This window comes from Carassius auratus, chromosome 46 (genome assembly GCF_003368295.1).
Source record: "Carassius auratus strain Wakin chromosome 46, ASM336829v1, whole genome shotgun sequence".
Lineage (NCBI taxonomy): Eukaryota > Metazoa > Chordata > Actinopteri > Cypriniformes > Cyprinidae > Carassius > Carassius auratus.
The window spans coordinates 18,284,730-18,304,916 of NC_039288.1; the positions used below are offsets into that span (position 1 = coordinate 18,284,730).

At 39.4% G+C, this 20,187-nt stretch overlaps 1 protein-coding gene across 4 annotated transcripts in view; it reads right to left on the reverse strand.

Moving 5' to 3' along the window:
• The window catches only part of LOC113064454 (CBP80/20-dependent translation initiation factor-like), a 64,095-nt gene extending 44,192 nt beyond the window's left edge, over positions 1 to 19,903 (reverse strand). The window contains exons 1-6 of one of the 4 annotated variants that reach the window (XM_026235313.1): positions 19,732 to 19,903; positions 6,863 to 7,082; positions 3,747 to 3,818; positions 2,111 to 2,233; positions 1,956 to 2,026; positions 557 to 661 (exon numbers count right to left, since the gene is read on the reverse strand). In XM_026235313.1, the coding sequence (XP_026091098.1) occupies positions 557 to 661; positions 1,956 to 2,026; positions 2,111 to 2,233; positions 3,747 to 3,818; positions 6,863 to 7,042 (551 nt within the window). In that variant the 5' untranslated portion in view covers positions 7,043 to 7,082; positions 19,732 to 19,903. Of the gene's footprint in view, positions 1 to 556; positions 662 to 1,955; positions 2,027 to 2,110; positions 2,234 to 3,746; positions 3,819 to 6,862; positions 7,083 to 19,482; positions 19,700 to 19,731 lie in introns of those variants that run through there. The other 3 variants (XM_026235312.1, XM_026235314.1, XM_026235315.1) reach the window with 3 other exon arrangements.
• Positions 19,904 to 20,187: the final 284 nt, after the last annotated feature.

The window sequence follows — 20,187 nt, forward strand, 5'->3', positions numbered from 1 at the left end:
ATAATATGTCTTAGTAAGATGATGTTTAAATGTTTAGTCTGATGATCAAATCACATAATGCAAGGAAATCCAATCATGATTGAGAGATGAACAAATAAACATTCAGCAAAAACCTGATGATCATATTTGATTAAAAAAAATCAGTCCATAAGTGTTGATCTTGATTATTACTTACAACATGAAAGTTATTCTTTCATTTACTTTATAAAAATCTGTAACACATGAAGCACAAGCTGAAGTGATTCGGTTGTTTTCATCCAGGTTTTGATGATATTGTTTATTTAGAGGCCTGTATTAAATATGATACAGTAGGGGTTACAGTAGGGGTTAACTTCTCTCAATGCACCCCAGGTCATTTCTCATTCAGCCAGTAGAGGGCAGCAGAGAGCAGAGCGCCACACAAACATACAGCCACACCCCATAACAACACTGAATGCTGAAAACCCCCTGACATGCAGATTAAATCGGGTGTATAAATGCATTCAGTGCATTGCTGTGAAGTGATTCAGACTGCATCTGTGTGTGTGAGTGTTACTGACGTTATTGTCCGTCTCACCCTTCTCGGTCGATGTGCGGGAGGTGTTTCGGTGTCCCTCTGTACGGCCTCCTGTGAAACTGAGAGAAATCCAGTTTCTCTGGTTGCATGTCCCACGTAGCGCCTCTGAGAGCACAAATGCACACAAATCACAACATCAATACACAAACAAATAGGAATCCTTAACTACAGTACATTTACACTTCAACTAAAGACCTAAAGTTGCATTTTCCCCTCAAAAGTAAATACAATTAAGCCTTCTTTTACATGCATCGTTCAAATCCTTCATTTTCCCCGGATCCATCCAAGACTGTAAAACTCTGCTGAAACCCTAGACACACTGGAGCTCAGGCACTTTTTCTTTTTCTTCCTAAAATCCAGAGAATCTCAGAGCTTGTTCTGAAAGGCGATATGCAGCTCTGAACAGATTACAGTGGCATAACTCTGAATTAAAGCACTGGCATCCTGCAAACTGTTCAAATTGTTTTTTTTTTCTAAAAAAATAATACTTTTGTTTGTCAAGGATGCATTAAATTGCCCAACAGTGATAGTAAAGACATTTATAATATTGCAAATGATTTATATTTCTAATCAGTGCTGTTCTTTTGAACTTTCTATTCATCAGAGAATCCTGAAAAATAAAATGTATCACCATTTCCACGAAAAATATTGGGCAGCACAAACTGTGTTCAACACTGATAATAATCAGAAATGTTTCTCGAGCAGTAAATCAGTATATTAGAATGATTTCTGACGATCATGTGACACTGAAGACTGGACCAATGATGCTGAAAATACAGCGGAGCATCACAGAAATACATCACATTTTACAGTATATATTAAAATCGTAAGTTGTTTTAAATGGTGATAATAGATATTTCAGTTTTTACCGTATTTGTACCTATTATGAATTGCAATATTATTTTTCACACAGATCAAATCTAATATAAGAACAAGCCTCTAGTGTGTGTGTGTGGGGGGTGTGTGTGTGTGTGGGTGTGTGTGTATGTGTGAGAGAGAGGGAGAGAGAGGGAGAGAGAGAGAGAGAGAGAGAGAGAGGGAGAGAGAGAGAGAGAGAGAGAGAGAGAGAGAGGGAGAGAGAGAGAGGGCTGAAGGTGAGAGCCTCGTTAATTAAATTTAGCCCGTGACCAGGTTTAAATTGGACTGTGAGTCAGCAGCACTGCAAAGCACAAGCAGAAAAACCAGAGCAGATGAAGATATTTACTGACTGCTGAAAATATGGACATATTTCAGCAGTCTGGATCAAATAATAGAAATTCAAAAGTAAATTAACTGTGTGCATTTCTATGGTCTTTTTAAATGAAATCATGACTAAGCCATATAACGAGTTTGGTTTTATTTCGATTACATCTCATTACTTACATGCCTAGATTTATTAAAGTATGTGTGTGAATCTCACCCATGACAGTTCAGGTTTGCAGCCCAGATGTCCGTCCCCAGAACATCCAAAGAACAGTCTCTGTTTCCATTCTACAACACACACATCATGAACGTTTAAAAACACGGAAAACAAAATGTTCCTGATGACATCAATCTATAAATATGATATCTCACCTTCGCTGGGGCTCTGAACTGGTGGTTTCGTCCTCTGCTGCCTGATCTAGAACCAGAACCGGGTCGAGAACCTGAACTGGGTCTAGAACCGGTGCTGCCATTACTGCTGTGCTCCCAATCATCCTGAGAGAGACAAGAAGAAACAAAATCATTTGAATAACATAAAAATAAGCACAAATTAATCCCTGCAATATGTGTTCTCACCTGGAGAGCTTCTTTCATTTCACATTAAATTAACATTTTTATACACTGAAAAACTAAAACTAAATTGATTCTAGAAAACACTAGAAAAATATCCAGTTTAAAAAAATAATGCAAACTACATTGAAAAGGACAAATTATTAATATATATTAAGAAATAACAAAAGTAATCACAAAAAAGATGGTTTCAGGACTTTAGATCAAACACACACACACACACACACACACACACACAAATGCTGACAGAGCTGATGAAGTAAATGATATGTAAAGATAAAAATATCCACAACATATCATGCATGCGGAGTATGTCAAATGAGATTTCAGTTCAGTCAATCCATGCGATGGTTCATCAGATGCAACTGAGCATGTGACATCAGCATCACATCACATGACCCACAATACGGTCACTGTGTCATTCACAATGCTCTCTCTCACACACTGAAGAACAACATGCATGCAGCACAGTGCATCTAAGCTTCTGCTGTCTTGACTTGAGCTGAATAATGACACCATTGTCTTTTTAAAGTTGCTTCACAGCAAAGTAAATTGCGACTTGGTTTTATCTTGCAACTGCAAGTATATATGCAATAATCCAGAATTTTTTCTCAGAATTTTGACTTTATATCTCACAGTGACATGTTTTAAACTCAAGTTTGCAGATCAGCTCTTGCTGAACAAAACTCATCAAATTATCGATAATACTCTCGAGAAACTCGCTTGCAAACGATTGCACACAAAGCTTTTTGGAAAGGGAAATGCAATTGGAAATTAAATAAAATAGAATTGAAATAAAAACTTACCAAAATAATAATAATAACATAAAAATTATTTATTAACTTCTTTTTTTTTTACTATAGTGCCCCTTAAGGCAACAAGTATGAAGTGCACACTTGCACCGTGTTACAAAATGCGGTCTGACACATTTCTGAATCATATGGCACAGGCAATCAAACTAGCAGAGCTGGAAATACTTGCATCTAGTGCACTTACTGTATGTGTTTTCATTTTAACATTAGCATCTAGCTTCACTTGGACAAACAGAAAGCCATCCAGGCACCTGTTACGTACTGTTTACAGCTATGATTTGGGACGCTCTAACCCTAATCTCGCTCACTATTCAGGACAGACAGTATGTGAACTGGGACCCAGCGCTAATTTGATGTTTCTATTGTTTTCTGTGTCAATCCATTAATACATTTTCTGATGAGAAAAACACCTGTTTTTGAACACCCAAAGTAATTTTCAAACATTTCTACACATCTTCAACACTAACACTGTCTCTGCAGCAGAGGTGACTGCAACAGATGCTTTCACAGCTTCATCAGTTATAAAAAGACAAATAACTTTTGACGAGCCGCTTGTGTCGGGTGTGAACAGGGTGTTACACAAGTGTTATGGATCAGACACACATACACACACATGCAAAACTTACTGGTTTTGACGAGCCCCTGCCCCGTGAAGACGACCAGCTCCCGTCAATCTTATCATTGCAGTTTTCAGTCCACTGATAGACAGAGAGAGACACCATTAGTATCAAATTTTATTTATTCGTTTTGATTATTACTTAGTAAAACAGAATTACAGTGCATCATCCTCAACACAGCTTTTGAGGTGCGGGACAGGGTGTGTTTTACCTGTGAGGTCTGGGACGGGGTGTGTTTGGTAAGGGACAGGGTGTGTTTTACCTTAGAGGTCCGGGACGGGGTGTGTTTGGTGTGGGACAAGTTCAGTTTTACCTGTGAGGTCCGGGACGGGGTGTGTTTGGTGCGGGACGAGGTCAGTTTTACATGTGAGGTCCGGGACGGGGTGTGTTTGGTGCGGGACGAGGTCAGTTTTACATGTGAGGTCCGGGACGGGGTGTGTTTGGTGCGGGACGAGGTCAGTTTTACCTGTGAGGTCCGGGACGGGGTGTGTTTGGTGCGGAACGAGGTCAGTTTTACATGTGAGGTCCGGGACGGGGTGTGTTTGGTGTGGGACGAGGTCAGTTTTACATGTGAGGTCCGGGACGGGGTGTGTTTGGTGTGGGTCGAGGTGAGTTTTACCTGTGAGGTCCGGGACGAGGTGCGTTTGGTGTGGGACGAGGTCAGTTTTACATGTGAGGTCCAGGACGGGGTGTGTTTGGTGTGGGACGAGGTCAGTTTTACATGTGAGGTCCGGGACGGGGTGTGTTTGGTGTGGGACGAGGTGAGTTTTACCTGTGAGGTTCGGGACGGGGTGTGTTTGGTGCGGGACGAGGTCAGTTTTACATGTGAGGTCCGGGACGGGGTGTGTTTGGTGCGGGACGAGGTCAGTTTTACATGTGAGGTCCGGGACGGGGTGTGTTTGGTGCGGGACGAGGTCAGTTTTACATGTGAGGTCCGGGACGGGGTGTGTTTGGTGCGGGACGAGGTCAGTTTTACATGTGAGGTCCGGGACGGGGTGTGTTTGGTGCGGGACGAGGTCAGTTTTACATGTGAGGTCCGGGACGGGGTGTGTTTGGTGCGGGACGAGGTCAGTTTTAGGGTGTACTCACACTGCCAGTTTGAACCGTGCCCAAGTGCGTTTGACCACCAAAGCGCGGTTCGTTTGACTAGTGTGAGTGCTCCGAATCGTGCCTGGGTGCAGCTCGATTGGCCGGCCCTGGCCCGCTTGGAAGAGGTGGGCCAGGGCACGGTTCAGTTGGACTCGGGCGCGGTTCGCATGCAGTGTGAGCGCTAACCGTGCCGGAGCACGGAAAAGGACGCTTTGCATCACGGTTTTGCGACGCTCCAAAACCAACATGGCAGGGAAAGGGTCGCTTTGGTCTACGGCAGAGGTGCAAAACGCATAAAAAAACTAAAAACTGCAAAGTCCTTGCTGCACTTCAGCTGGTATCTTGCAAACATCCTCATACGAGCAGCACGATTATGTGAAAATGTTCGCGCCACTAAGGCGACACATCTGTTTAACAACAGGCTGTGGACCAAACAACACAAAATTATCCACAAAGAAAACAGAGCGATGCACTCCATTGTGTTCATAGAGCGCCGCTCTTCCTGTTTATCCCGAAACCGTCGCACCATAATGACGTAAGCGTGCTCCGGCATGAATGCTGAAACCCTATATGTGAGTGCAGGCCAGAGGGGGAGTGGGGAGGGGGGACAATCGTACTCGGGCCCGGTTCATGGCAACCGTGCCTAGTGTGAGTACACCCTTACATGTGAGGTCCGGCACGGGGTGTGTTTGGTGCGGGACGAGGTCAGTTTTACATGTGAGGTCCGGGACGGGGTGTGTTTGGTGCGGGACGAGGTCAGTTTTACATGTGAGGTCCGGGACGGGGTGTGTTTGGTGTGGGACGAGTTCAGTTTTACCTGTGAGGTCCGGGACAGGGGTGTGTTTGGTGTGGGACAAGGTCAGTTTTACCTGTGAGGTCTGGGACAGAGATGTGTTTTGAACTGTGAGGTGTGGGACGGGGTGTGATTTACCTGTGAGGTTTGGGACAAGGGTGTGTTTGGTGTGGGACGAGGTCAGTTTTACCTGCGAGGTCTGGGACAGGGTGTGTTTTACCTGTGAGGTCTGGGACAGGGGTGTTTTTGGTGTGGGATGAGGTCAGTTTTACCTGCGAGGTCTGGGACAGGGTGTGTTTTACCTGTGAGGTCTGGGACAGGGGTGTGTTTGGTGTGGGACGAGGTCAGTTTTACCTGCGAGGTCTGGGACAGGGTGTGTTTTACCTGTGAGGTCTGGGACAGGGGTGTGTTTGGTGTGGGACGAGGTCAGTTTTACCTGTGAGGTCTGGGACAGGGGTGTGTTTGGTGTGGGACGAGGTCAGTTTTACCTGTGAGGTCTGGGACAGGGGTGTGTTTGGTGTGGGACGAGGTAAGTTTTACCTGTGAGGTCTGGGACAGGGGTGTATTTGGTGTGGGACGGGGTCAGTTTTACCTGTGAGGTCTGGGACAGGGGTGTGTTTGGGACAGGGGTGTGTTTGGTGTGGGACAGGGTCAGTTTTACCTGTGAGGTCTGGGACAGGGGTGTATTTGGTGTGGGATGGGGTCAGTTTTACCTGTGAGGTCTGGGACAGGGGTGTATTTGGTGTGGGACAAGGTCAGTTTTACCTGTGAGGTCTGGGACAGGGGTGTGTTTGGTGTGGGACGAGGTCAGTATTACCTGTGAGTTTTGGGACAGGGTGTGTTTGAACTGTGAGGTGTGGGACGGGGTGTGATTTACCTGTGAGGTCTGGGACAGGTTGTGTTTTACCAGTGAGGTCTGGGACAGGTTGTGTTTTACCAGTGAGGTCTGGGACAGGGATGTGTTTGGTGTGGGACGAGGTCAGTTTTACCTGCGAGGTCTGGGACAGGTTGTGTTTTACCAGTGAGGTCTGGGACAGGGGTGTGTTTGGTGTGGGACGAGGTTAGTTTTACCAGTGAGGTCTGGGACAGGGGTGTGTTTGGTGTGGGACGAGGTCAGTTTTACCTGTGAGGTCTGGGACAGGGTGTGTTTGAACTGTGAGGTTTGGGACGGGGTGTGATTTACCTGTGAGGTTCAGGACAGGGTGTATTTTACCTGTAAGGATTGGGAAAGGGTGTGATTTACCTGGGAGATGTGGGACGGGGTCTTGTCCACATCCTGGTCGGTCTCGTTTTTGTCGCTCAGGAGTCCCTGCACCTGGTACTCCAGCACGTAGCTGTCGATGAAGCGCTCCAGCTCCTCGATCTCTTGCGAGCGTGTGCTTCCCGCCTCTGAAGATGCCGAGGCTACCGATGAGCTCTCCATGGCAACCAGCCCAGTGGGAGGAGGGATGGAGGGAGGGGAGCTGTGGGCGGGGCAAAGAGTAAAAGGTTTTTAGTTATGTACAAAATCATGTGAATTGACATTTTTAATGGAGAAAATAAATAGTGTAATAATAACACTCTGCAGTTCATCTGCTTCACCAGCGGCGGCAGCAGAGACACCGAATTGATAAAGTCCTGTCTGCTTCTGCTTTACCATCACATCTGTCTCTCCTCTCCTCTTTCACCTCCTATCTTTTTCTTTTCTTACTCTCTTTACTCTCTCTCTATATGTATTACTCAAAAGTCAAAAGCGTTCATTATATAATGACGGCTCTGGGTGGGACAACATGCCCCGCTTACACCAGGTGACAGAGAGAGAGAGAGAAAGGGAGATTTTAATCTGGTGTTAACTCAATACTTGAATCTTGGTCAAGCAAAGAGGATTTACAACCGGAGCAGCTCCATCTTACCAGCACACATCCAAAATAACACACGCAAGGGCCCTGCGCTCCTGTCTACACACATAAAAACACAACTGCTCCTAATTAATATTCATATTTGATTCTATTATCCTCTTGAATGGTTCATTTGTGAAATGAACATCACTCGGACACATTTACTTCTGCTTTGGAATTATCGTCACATGCATTTTCTATAAAGCTGCTTTGATACAATTGTGAATTTGAATTGAATTTACTTTGTTTAGCAACTGTACTTTGCACCACCAGTAATCTGTGAATTGATCCTTTGTGTCTATATTCATCATGCTCCCAAGCACAGAGCACAACTGTTTTCAACACTGATAATAATCAGAAATGTTTCTTGAGCAGCAAATCAGCATATTATAATGATTTCTGAAGATCATGTGACACTGAAGACTGGAGGAATGAAAATTCAGCTTTACATATATTCAAATAGAAAATGGCCATTTTGAACTAAAAATTTACTGTAATTTTGATAAATAAATGCAGCCTTGGTGAGCAGAAGATACTTCTTTCAACAAAATTAACAAATCTTGTGAGACCCCAAACTTTTGGTAGTGTGTCTTTGAATTTTAAATAACAATAAATAATGTTAACAATGAAAATCTACTCTTTTCTTTTTTCTTCTTGTCCTTTCGCAAGTTTTGTTTGATTTATATACAGTATATATAAAATGTTCATGTTACATATTCAAATTCTCATGCTTCCATATTACTTTTACTTTCACTTTTAGTGATTTCACAATTTTAGTGATATATTCCACATCAGACACTTCGGAGAATGTAAACAAAAGATGTGTGTGTGTGTGTGTGTGTGTGCTGTGATATCAGCTGTTCAGACCGACAGCTGGCTCAATACACACACTAGAGCTGAGGAAACAGAAAGAGCGAGATCCAGCACATGAGACGATCAAGATTAGAAGCGTTAAAACTGTCATTGTGTCTCTAGATTCAGACGGACAGCTTTAATGAGCTGAATGCAGTATGATCGTCTGTCAATGACACACTTCATTCAAGCTTTGCATCACTAACCACACACAAAATGCTACACTTAAGAATATTGTTAAAATATATTACATTTGTGAGTTTAAACAACAATGCAAGTGATTTTGACAAGCACAGATTTATTTTCTGTGTTGACACATTTCATGTTGAAACAGGAAGTAAAGGAGCATCAAAATAGCTCAGCCCTCTTTCATAAATAGCCAATAGTTTTTATTTGCATTACAGCCATGAACCATCATTTGTTAGTCATAATTTGGGGGGTGTGACATTCTCATTCTGGAGAGCATTTGATTGGACAATAATCTGAGTAATGCAGGATGAGTCATCACTATTTTTGCTCCATTTTCCCAGAAGAGAAACACTGTTCATTTGTGAGAAATAAGGACATCTGTCTGATGGAGCCTGTTTTTACCATCATCCTCATACAGGTACCAGGGTTAATGCAGTTAACTAAAACAATAATAAAACATTAAAATAACTGTTTATTTAAATTTAGTTACTTGAATTTTTTTTATACATGCATACATATAACATTTTTAATTTTAAAACTAACAAATGAAAATAATATAAGTTAAATAAACATAAAAATATCATAAAATGACAAAAAAAATCTAAATGATGAAAATATATATAAAAAAAGTTAATTACCAAAAACTATAACATTATAACCAAAAAAATCTAATAAATCTGACAGTTAAACACATGAATTATAATAAAAAAGTCACTTTACACAGCAAAAAATAAATATTATTACTGAAGACATAAATGCTTTCTAAAATGTAAACTTCACATTTCAGCTCATAAGCCCTCTTGTGCATTATAAGATCATTACTACAGGACACATGTCTTTTTGGTTCATTTATACGAATGCATGAGTAGGAATGAGCTACAAATTTCATTAGGTTGGAAATCAGAAAATATTTCAGACATCATGTTGGAAATAACAAAATAAATCTCTAATTAGCCGTTGACAAAGTCTTTAATCTAATGAGCAGCCTTGTTTCAACTGGCAGAAAAATAGCCCAAACATAGCCAACATTTGGAGAAAAATCTGTCTTGGCAGGAATAAGATTAACTGAGCTCTCATTAGGGCTTTTCCATTAGCCGCTCACATACTGGTGCTCGTGACATTCAACATTCCTCATTTCATTCCTGTGGATATCATCCTGTCAAGTCTAAATGAGCAAATGTCTCTGACAGGACAGTCACAGCCTCGGGCGCTACGACACGCTCTCTGCTAATGGAGCTGAAGCACATGCTGCAACACTTCACTAGATATATATATATATATATATATATATATACACACATTTGCCTTTAAAAAATAAAAATACAAATAAAAAATTGTGGACAAAAAAACGCCTAAATTTACAATTTTACCAAATTAAGAAAACAATGCAAAAACAAAGTATTTGTCACTCTGAATACAATCAGTACCCTGTTTTATACATATATACATGTATATATGATAATAATTATAAAAGTTTCTACAGTATATACAGTATAATCAGTATATTCGAATGATTTCTGAAGATCATGTGACACTGAAGACTGAAGGAACGATGCTGAAAATACAGCTGTGCATCACAGAAATAAATTACTTTTTAAAATAAATATTTAATAATAAATAAATTCAAATAAAAATCAGCTATTTAATATTGTAATAATATTTCACATTATTACTGTTGCATAAATGCATACTATTGCATACATTTTGACAATTAACAGATTTTTGTTGATGAAAAGCAATCCGAATGAATGCATTTTGAAAATATGACTATGATTTCAAAATTGATATACCGGTACGTAAAGAGTTAATAATAACCATGCCATACTTTTTATTTATTCCAGTCTCATTTTTATATGACTGACAAATATAAATGTCATTAGCTGATGTTAACAGTTTGTGATCCAACACATTTTAGATGCAATTCAAATATATAAATCTTACATTTAGGCCTAATTAATTATAGAGCCAGACTTGATTTGATTGAATTGCGAATACTGTAAGGCAGTAAAATGATTTGTTAATCCTATTTCTCCTCGATTTCATTAAAACAAAGGTTCAGAGGAAGAAAAATATATTACAATTATAAAAACATGACTTTTAGGATTCAGATTTTTCAAGTGTTTGTGCTCACATTTCGAAACAATACTAAACAAAACTCTTACTAGTGGCCAACCACTAGAGTAACTACTCCGCATTAAGATGCTGGCAGTGTGAGCAGAGATTAAAAATAACATATCTGCAATTATTATAATAATAAAATGTCATGTTGTTCCAGAACAGCTTCTATCTACACACACAAACACATGAACCACAATCAAAGACAACAGCACAGCTACACTAACAGAAAAAAGGAACAGAAAGAAACACAACAGTATAACGCGCGCACGCGTGTGTGCGTGTGTGTGTGTGTGTGTGTGTGTGTGATCTCCCACAAAAACAGTTCCTTCTTCCAGCGCTGCAGTGAAAGCCCTATCTGTCTGACTGATGGTGTGTGTGTCTCACTGCTCTCTGATCAACTCCTTACACCTTACATTTTATGTTGTTTTTTTAATTCTAATTTTGATTTAATTAGAATAGTATGCATTTATGCAACAGTAATGATGTGAAATATTATTACAATATTAAATAGCTGATTTTTATTTGAATATATTTTAAAAAGTAATTTATTTCTGTGATGCTCCGCTGTATTTTCAGCATCATTCCTCCAGTCTTCAGTGTCACGTGATCTTCAGAAATCATGTAAATATACTGATTTTCTGCTTAATAAACCTTTATAATTATCTTCAATGTTCATATCTTTCAGGATTCTTTAATGAATAGAATATATATATAGCCTACACATATACATATGCGTTTACAGCTAGCAATGGTTTATTGTTAATATACTGACATATATTTATTTCCCACAGCTTCTGAATAATGGGAGTAATACAGTAATGGCAGTAAAGCACTAATAACTTGACAGAAATACTGGATCTGAATGGAGCGAGTGTGTGGATGGAGTAAATGTTTAACCTGAAAACAACACGAAGTGTAAATGTGGAAACAAAATAAGAGAAGGGTGACAGCAGGGAGACACTGTGCACTGATAGTGATGCTGTGTGTGTGTGTGTGTGTGTGTGTGTGTGTGTGTGTGTGTGTGTGTGTGTGTATCTGGTCTTTGTTGTCTGGTGCAGTAGTGTGTGTAAAATCCTCCACGTGTGTAACACTTGCTCACAACAGCTGTTTGAACAAAGAGCTCACACACACACACACACACACACACACACACACAATCCATCATGTTGATGTGTTTCCCAACATGTTCCATCACTGCATGTTATTCCAGAGAAAAAACATGTTCTTTTTCATGACCATTCATCAAAATTTCTCTGAAACAACTGTTCATAATAAAACATAATAATAAACAATAATATCCAATGATTTGCAAGAATATTCACTTTCACCCATAAACATGTTGCATTATGCCGTTTCACATCGTTACAGATGCATCTTTAATTATAACTGTGGTTTATGATTAATATATCTAATGTGTCAAACACACAATCACACACTGACAGGAAGTTCCAAGTCTGCTGTCCACTTTGCGCTGGTGCAATATAAAGAAATATCCAGCGCTTACTATCTGTAGACTGTAATAACGGAGCAAACACTTTCAAACACCATCACAGACCCTGATAAACACAGACATGCAAATGTGCTCAAGAGACAGAGACTGTCACTTTAAACACGAAAGCCACAGATATCACCAATCAGCATATTCAAATGATTTCTAATGATCATGTGACACTGAAGAGTAATGATGCTGAAACTTCAGCTGTGCGTCACAGGAATAAATTAATTAAAAAAAAAAATTGCATAGAAAACAGATATTTTATATTTCCCAATATTATTATTTTTTTTTACTGTATTTTAACAAATAAACGCAAGCAGAAGAGACTTCAACTTTAAATAGTTGACTTAGAAATCTAAGTTGACAGCATGCTGCTGCTCAGTGTTTCTAACAGATGTTCTCCTGACATCACAACGGCTGGAGCTCTGATTGACAGCATGATGATGTCAGCTGGTTGTCAAGACGACACCTTTCAGTCCCATCAGCACCAGTGCAACATTCTCATCCAACACGATCACAAAACACATCAGGATCAATTTTGTTTTTAAGGGTGGTTAGGGTGGTACAATTCATTTAAATAAAATCAAAATTGCAACATGGCTTAGTGTGTTTATTAAATTGCAAAGACTGTGGTTTAATTAATTAAATATATCTTCAGCGTGTTTTCTGTCAAATTAAAAGCTCAGTGGTTTAACATCTGAAAATTGAGAAATAATGACTGCCAAAAATATTAGTATTATAATATGTATTACTACGTAGTATTATTGTTTTATTAATACTATATTACTTTTCTTAAATACACATTTATAATCTATAATTAAAAAAATATTATAGGTTATATTACTTATTTTGTGTTTATTTAATCATTTTTATATTCGTTTTTAGCAGTAGTATATATATATTTTTTAAGACATATTGATTTACTTTTATATTTAAATATATTACCAAATCAGCTTCACATGGAAAACACAGATTAAAGATTCAACAATATAATAAATACAACCATTCAAATTAGACAAAAAGACAAACAGTACATACAATAAAAAGTGCAAAAGATATTCCTGGTCCTTAAAACATTTGTCCAGATAAAAATCTGTCTCATGACATAAAAAAATTGTCAGACCAAATGCATATATTTTATAGACAAATCAGGCATATTGATAAAAAAAGTATTATTTGATCTTCTCAAAATCAATCTATCAGAGCAGTTTTCTGAAACTCCAGGAAAGGCTTTAGCGCTGGAAATGATGGTGTGTAAAACTAAAGCTCATTGCCACCAGAATAAAAGAAACAATGCATCAATTGTTCTGTTCTAAAGCAGAACCTCAATTAGAACAATAGCAATCTTTCACTCAAACTACAGGATCTAATCAGTGTACAACCTTATTCTTCAACACGTGATCACAGCTAAACTCAAAATAACCTGAGAACCAATCAAAAGCTATCAAACAACATCAGCTCGATGAATGAGGGCCGATTCATCAACCAAACAGATCTTCAAATAACATAAACCAGACAGAAGTTCAGGCATCGGTTAAACTAATATATTCTCCAAACATTTCAAGCACAACGAAACAGAACTCACCAAACAACATCTACAATCAGTTGACCGCCAAAGAAGCTCTGAACAAAAGCTTTTTAAAACAGATAATGCCGCGCTCTCCGTACTGAAGAACCTACAATGAACGACATCATCCACAACAATGCAACGTCAAATGCATTCATTTGTGCTCAAGCTTACGGCGGTCAGCAGCACACTGCACAGTTATCCAGGACGCATAAGCATTGACGCTACAAATGCTAAATCTACTAAATCTTAGCATTTGTAGAGACAGTCAGTATAAAACTGCTGTGTAAATGGTCTTTCTGTAAACATGCAATATGAGAATATGCTGAACGTGCAAGATATGAAACGACTTTTAACTACAGGCCGCAAAAATCAATTACAGCTGGAAAGGGAGAGACAACACACACACACATTTGTCTCTACCTCTCCCACACACTCATGATGTGATCTGAATCCCAATGGAATGTGATGAGATTCAGCAGCTCTGATTGGCTGGAAAAGCAGGAAGTGAACACATTCCACACACATTCCAACTCACACAGACCACCAATGAGAAGCACAGACACTGTATGACTGAGCCAATCAGAATCTTCGTTCATGATGAGAGCAACAGGGATTGGATAAACAATGGAGGGTGACTAAAACAGCCCTATCAGCACTGCTCTATGAGACAAACAAAGCCTCTCATCAAGGAATAGATTTTAAATCAACAGGAGGTAAAATTACATGTGCATTATGATGTTGCTGTATACATCATCCCTTAGCATAAATTTATATTCCTATTATTCAACTGTTGAAGAACATATTGAATAACATAAAGCTGTCTGTGAATGTTTGAGTATGTTACTTAGGAAGTAATATAATAACAATCCAGGGAACTTATTTACATTTCAGGGCATGCGAAACAGCCATACTCTGACAATCTAGGCAAAGCTTGACCTCTAATTGACCTCCAAAGCAAAAGTTTTCCACGTTTTAGCAAAACGAACATATGACCCAGTCTGATACAGTTAACAGTCTTTGCATTATTTCAGGTTTGCACATTTTTTCATTATATATTTGTTTATCTTTTTATATATCTTATGCACAGTCATGAAGTAGACAAGATTTATTATTCAGTGCAGGTTGAATTCTCACAAGTTAATTTGAAGAGTTAAAGATCTTGTTCATATAGAGATTTTGAAAGCCTGGGTAGGTGATTTCTTACAGAAACATTTTTTGTAGTGCTGGTTAAGAGTCTCTTCACATCCTGACAGAATCACTAAGTTAAGTGGTCTAAATGTATTTATATTGTCTGTTGAAGTCGTAGGATCATAAAATGTTCGTCCAATCATATCCCTCGGTCCGGACATATGAACATAAGTATTTGCATGCCTCCGTACACCCTGTTCACGGAGACATGACATCGGCATATACCATTACACTAGTGCAGACCGAGCGAGAATGGAAAGAGTTATTATTGAAATATTATGCACTTTATATGTTTTCTCACCGGTGAATGAGACATGAGTTAATCTGACAGTGTTGCATTGAACCTCCACCAACACCGTCTCTCCTCGTGTCGCTGGTTAACTTCTGCTCTGTCTGTGTATGTTCATGTTTTTGAAGGAAGTGTGACTTTGGAGAGTGATTTGCAAGGAGGGTGGGATCTTATGCTTTCAAATCTAGCGTGCTATAGCTTCTCTAAAATCATCTACCCAGAGATGTATAGTAACGAAGTAGAACTACTTCACTACTGTACTTAAGTACTAAAAGGCGGTATCTGTACTTTACTGGAGTATTATTTTTTTCTCCTACTTCCACTTTTACTTCAGTACATATTTTCGCTGAGTTTAATACTTTTACTCTGATATTTTTTTTATGTGCTGCATCGTTACTCATTACAATTATAAAATTTTTACGAATCATTCCATTACAAACCACTGCCAGAACTGCGCGTGCTGACTGAACTGCTGTCTGTGAAGAGAGAAATGAACACAGAGCCGAGCCAGATAATGAGTCGTTCACGAGTCAAGAACCGGTTGCATCGGTTCTCGGATGACCAGTAACGTTAGTTCTTTCTGACAGTTCGATTCAATAAACCAGTTGCGTCTGACAGAAACGGTTCTTGACTCGTGAACGAGTCATTATCTGGCTCGGCTCGGTGTTCATCTTCAGTTCTCTCTTCACAGCAGTTCAGTCAGTGTACTGTTTGAGTCAATGAATTACTCCGGGATATTGGTTTGTTTGAACTCAGAGGGAGTGTCAGCCACATTAAACAAGTTAACAGCTTAAGTCATTTGTGGATTAATGCGTATTGGAGACGCGAACCGTTTAAAACGATTCAGTTCGATTTGGTGAACTGTTTCAAAAAGATCCGGTTACATCGAATGATTCGTTCGCGAACCAGATATCAAAAACTGCTTTGTTTTTAACTGTCTTACAACAGACACGGAAGAGAAGACAATGCTGAATAAAGTCGTAGTTTTTGCTATTTTTGGACCAAAATGTATTTTCGATGCTTCAAAAAATTCTAAATGACCCTCTGATGTCTTACTGGTTTGAAACAACATGAGGGTAAGTTATTAATGACATCATTTTGCAAATTGGGCTAACTAACCCTAGTAACCGTTTTTTGTTTACAAGAAGTTACAGTCAAAGGAATTGTGGTTGTCCTTTAGGTTAATCATTTGAAATAGTAAAAACAATATGTTCAAACTTTTGACTATTTTCTTTAATAGCTACATAACACAATACTTCTACTTTTACTTTCAGTACTTGAATAGTAAATTTCAAAATAGACTACTTGCAATACTTAAGTACAAAAAATGTTGAATACTTTAGTACTTCTACTTAAGTGTGGTGCTTAAACAACTCAAGTCACTTTTTTGATAGAGCACTTGTACTTTTACTCAAGAATGGGTCTCTAGTACTTTATACATCTCTGCATCTACCCTAGATTTAAAGTTCCCATCACATCTGACAGTCTAGCAGAATCATCTGCAACCATACACACAGTTCTCACCAAACCGGTCTCTCTCTCTCTCTCTCTCTCTCTCACACACACACACACACACACACACACACACAGGACAGAATAATCTTTCACTTCTAAGTCACACTGAATCAATCCACTGCTCTGAGATGAATTGAGCTAGACTTAAGTCACACATAAGTGTATAAAGTCAAAGGAAATTCTGATGCTAATCGGTTTATATTATTAACTGTACAGTTCTGATGAAGATTAAAAACTGCTCTGCTAATATATACGATGCTCTCAGACTGACATGTAGATATGTGTAGACATGTCTCTCTCTCTCTCTCTCTCTCTCTCTCTCTGTACAAATAAAAAAGCAGAATCACTAGGTAGGAAAAGGATCAGCCCCTTGTGTCAGTATTTTGTAGAACCACCTTTTGCTTTAATTACAGCCTTTTGTCTGTTGGGATACGTCTCTACTAACTCTTCTTTGCAGAACTGCTCACTGTTCAGTTCAATTTGATGGTGTGTGTTTGTGGACTGCAGTCTTCAGGTCATTGCACAGGTTTTCAGTAGGGTTTAAGTCGGAGCTCTGGCTTGGCCATGCAAGGACATTCACCTCTTTCTTCTTCAACAACTGTGTGCTAAGTTTTGCTGTGTGCCTTGGGTCATTGTCATGTTGGAAGGTAAACGGTCTTTCAAATTGACATTTTTCTGGCAGAGGGCAGCAGATTTTCCTCAAGAATTTGATGATATTTTGCCCCATTAATTTTTCCTTTTGTCCTGACGAGTGCTGCAGAGAAACTCCCCATAACAGGACACTACCACTCCATGCTTTACTGGAGGAATGCTGTTATTTGGATGCTGAGCTGTATAGGATTTCCACCAGACATATCATTCGGTGTTGAGACTAAATAATTACATTTTAGTCTCATCTGCCTCAGGATCTTCAAGGTGTGTTTTGGCAAAGCTCAGTCTGACTGCATGTGGCCTTTCATGAGGAGCATCTTTTTTCTTGCAATCCTTCCATACAAGCCACATTTGTGGAGGATTTGTGATATTGTTGTCACATGCACACAACGACCAGAGCTGCTGTCGGTCTCTCTGTCTCTCTCACCAGTTTCCTTCTGGCTCTTTCTTCCAGTTTGGAGCGACGTCCTGATCCAGGGAGGGTCTGTGTTTTACCAAATACCTTACACTTCTTAATAATAGACTTCACTGTTCCTTTAGGCACCCATAAAGCCTTCGAAATCTCCTGACTTGTGCCTGTCCATGTCTTTATCCTGGAGATCTTTTGACAGTGTCTCGTCACCTGTAGCTCATTGTTTGCTTCAGCTGCACTACCACGACTGAAATACTCCAGGAAAGCTCTTTTCATGCTGAGCTGATCAAAATGAGCACAGCTGATCACAGAAGAAAGTCAGATCGCTTTGTGTGCCATTGAGAAGCTGATCAGCTACAACTGATTGAGTTTACAAGGGGTTTTTAGGAGGAGGGTGTTCCTTCTTCCAACTCAGTCATTTCTGTTTTTTTTTCTCTGAGTGAATAAATCTGGATAAATCAAAAACTGTCTGTCTTCATTTCAGGTTGCAACGCAACAAAGTTGATTATTTCAAAGGTGGGTGATTCTTTTCTATACCCACTGTAGATTTCCTCAATCCCACAATTATTCAATCACAAAACAAAGCAGTTAACTTTCAAAGATTCAGTGTTTTGCCCAGAAGAGGCAATAAAATGACAAAATAAATCATATGTAAAAACAAGGTTTTTTTTTAACTAACACTCAAGAAGACGTTTCACTACTGTATAAATGTGACAGCCAGCCTCACTCGTCCATTATATATAATAATTATTCTGCTTACAAAAGTTATTCTCATAGCTAAATAACACACTAATAACAGAGTAAGAGACTCATATGATCATTTAAAGTATGTATTCAGTACTATTATGCTGAATATTTCCTACCTGACATCCAAACCAGTGGCCTAAATGCTGTTAACTGATGCTTCTGGCCAAAATATGAGTCCATAATCTATAATAACGCTTCAGATCCGATGACAATCAAGAAAACAATATTATGGACTGAGGAAGCAACAGAAGCAATTATTTGAAGTTAAAAACTACTTAACGATGGAGTTGTTTCTTACAAATATGCAGGTTTTTCACTTCACAGGACATTAACTGATGGACTGAAGTGGTGTGGATTACTGCGATGTTCTTATCAGCTGTTTGGACTATGATTCTGATGGCACCCATTCACTGCAGAGGATCAATTGTTGAGCAAGTCATCAACAATAATGCAACATTCCCCCAAATTTGTTTAAGGGCATATTTTCATTTTGGAGGAACTATACCTTTAATAGAAATAACTGGTATCAGTTGAAAAAAGGGCCTATATATCGCTAATGTAAATGCACAGCCCAGTTGCGTGTCACTGCTGATGAGGAGGGTGAAGCAGCAGGGGAAGATCAGGGCTGTTTAACTGCATGCAGGCATATGTGTATGTTTGTGGCCCTGCCCGCGTCTGATGCAACCATCGGAGATCGATACGATATGAAACCGGTAATACAGTCCTGAACCGATCATCAGGAACACAGCTCTGAGAGAGACAGATCGCAGAACATTTTTAACACTAACATATCTGACAGTTTATTCCCCCAAAATCATAACATTTGTGCCTTTATTGCTTTAAATTCGTTCCCTATTATGGCTTGAGATTTTCAAAACAGCAACAATGAAACCAAAACACACACACACACACACACACACACACACACACACACACACACAGTGATCAGAATCATTTTACCTGTCATCAGAACACCAGACATCTGTCATTTCTTTATGATCAAAGCGACGCCGCCAGATCAAACCGATACATTCTATCAATAACAAGATACAAAGTTGCGGGTCGCAGCTCGTGTGAAGTGTTACAATGTATCACAGACGTTCCATCCGGTCGCGCGCGGTTACTACAGGCTGCGCTGGATACGCCACAGTAAACACCCCAAACCGGCGAGACATACAGATCTGCGGCAAAACACACGCATACACTCACCCGAGATCTGCGATCGGGCCTGCGGGGATCGCCGGGTGTCCACCGGGGTTAAATCCGCCCGATCATGAGTGTTTCCTGTGGACAGTGACGTGTCCGGGAGGGAGATATTAGCCTGCGTCCCTCTCTCTCCCACACACACACGCACTCGCGCTCGCAGTGATGAGAATGCAGGAATGTGACGTTTAGTCCGGTTTGCTGACAGAACACGCGCACGTGGCAACCGGGGATTGTGGGAATTTGAGTTCAAAGATAATGACTTTTTATGAGGAATATCTTGTTGAATGGTTATTCTATTCTGTGCTATCTTATCTCATTGTTAAATATTTTGTTTTCTATTCAGTTTATTTCATATTTGTAATGATGCTCTGGAAATAGGCTCTTGTTTGTAAATAAAAATGCTAATAAAGTACTTATAAATAAAATAAAATTAAATGCATACATACATACATACATACA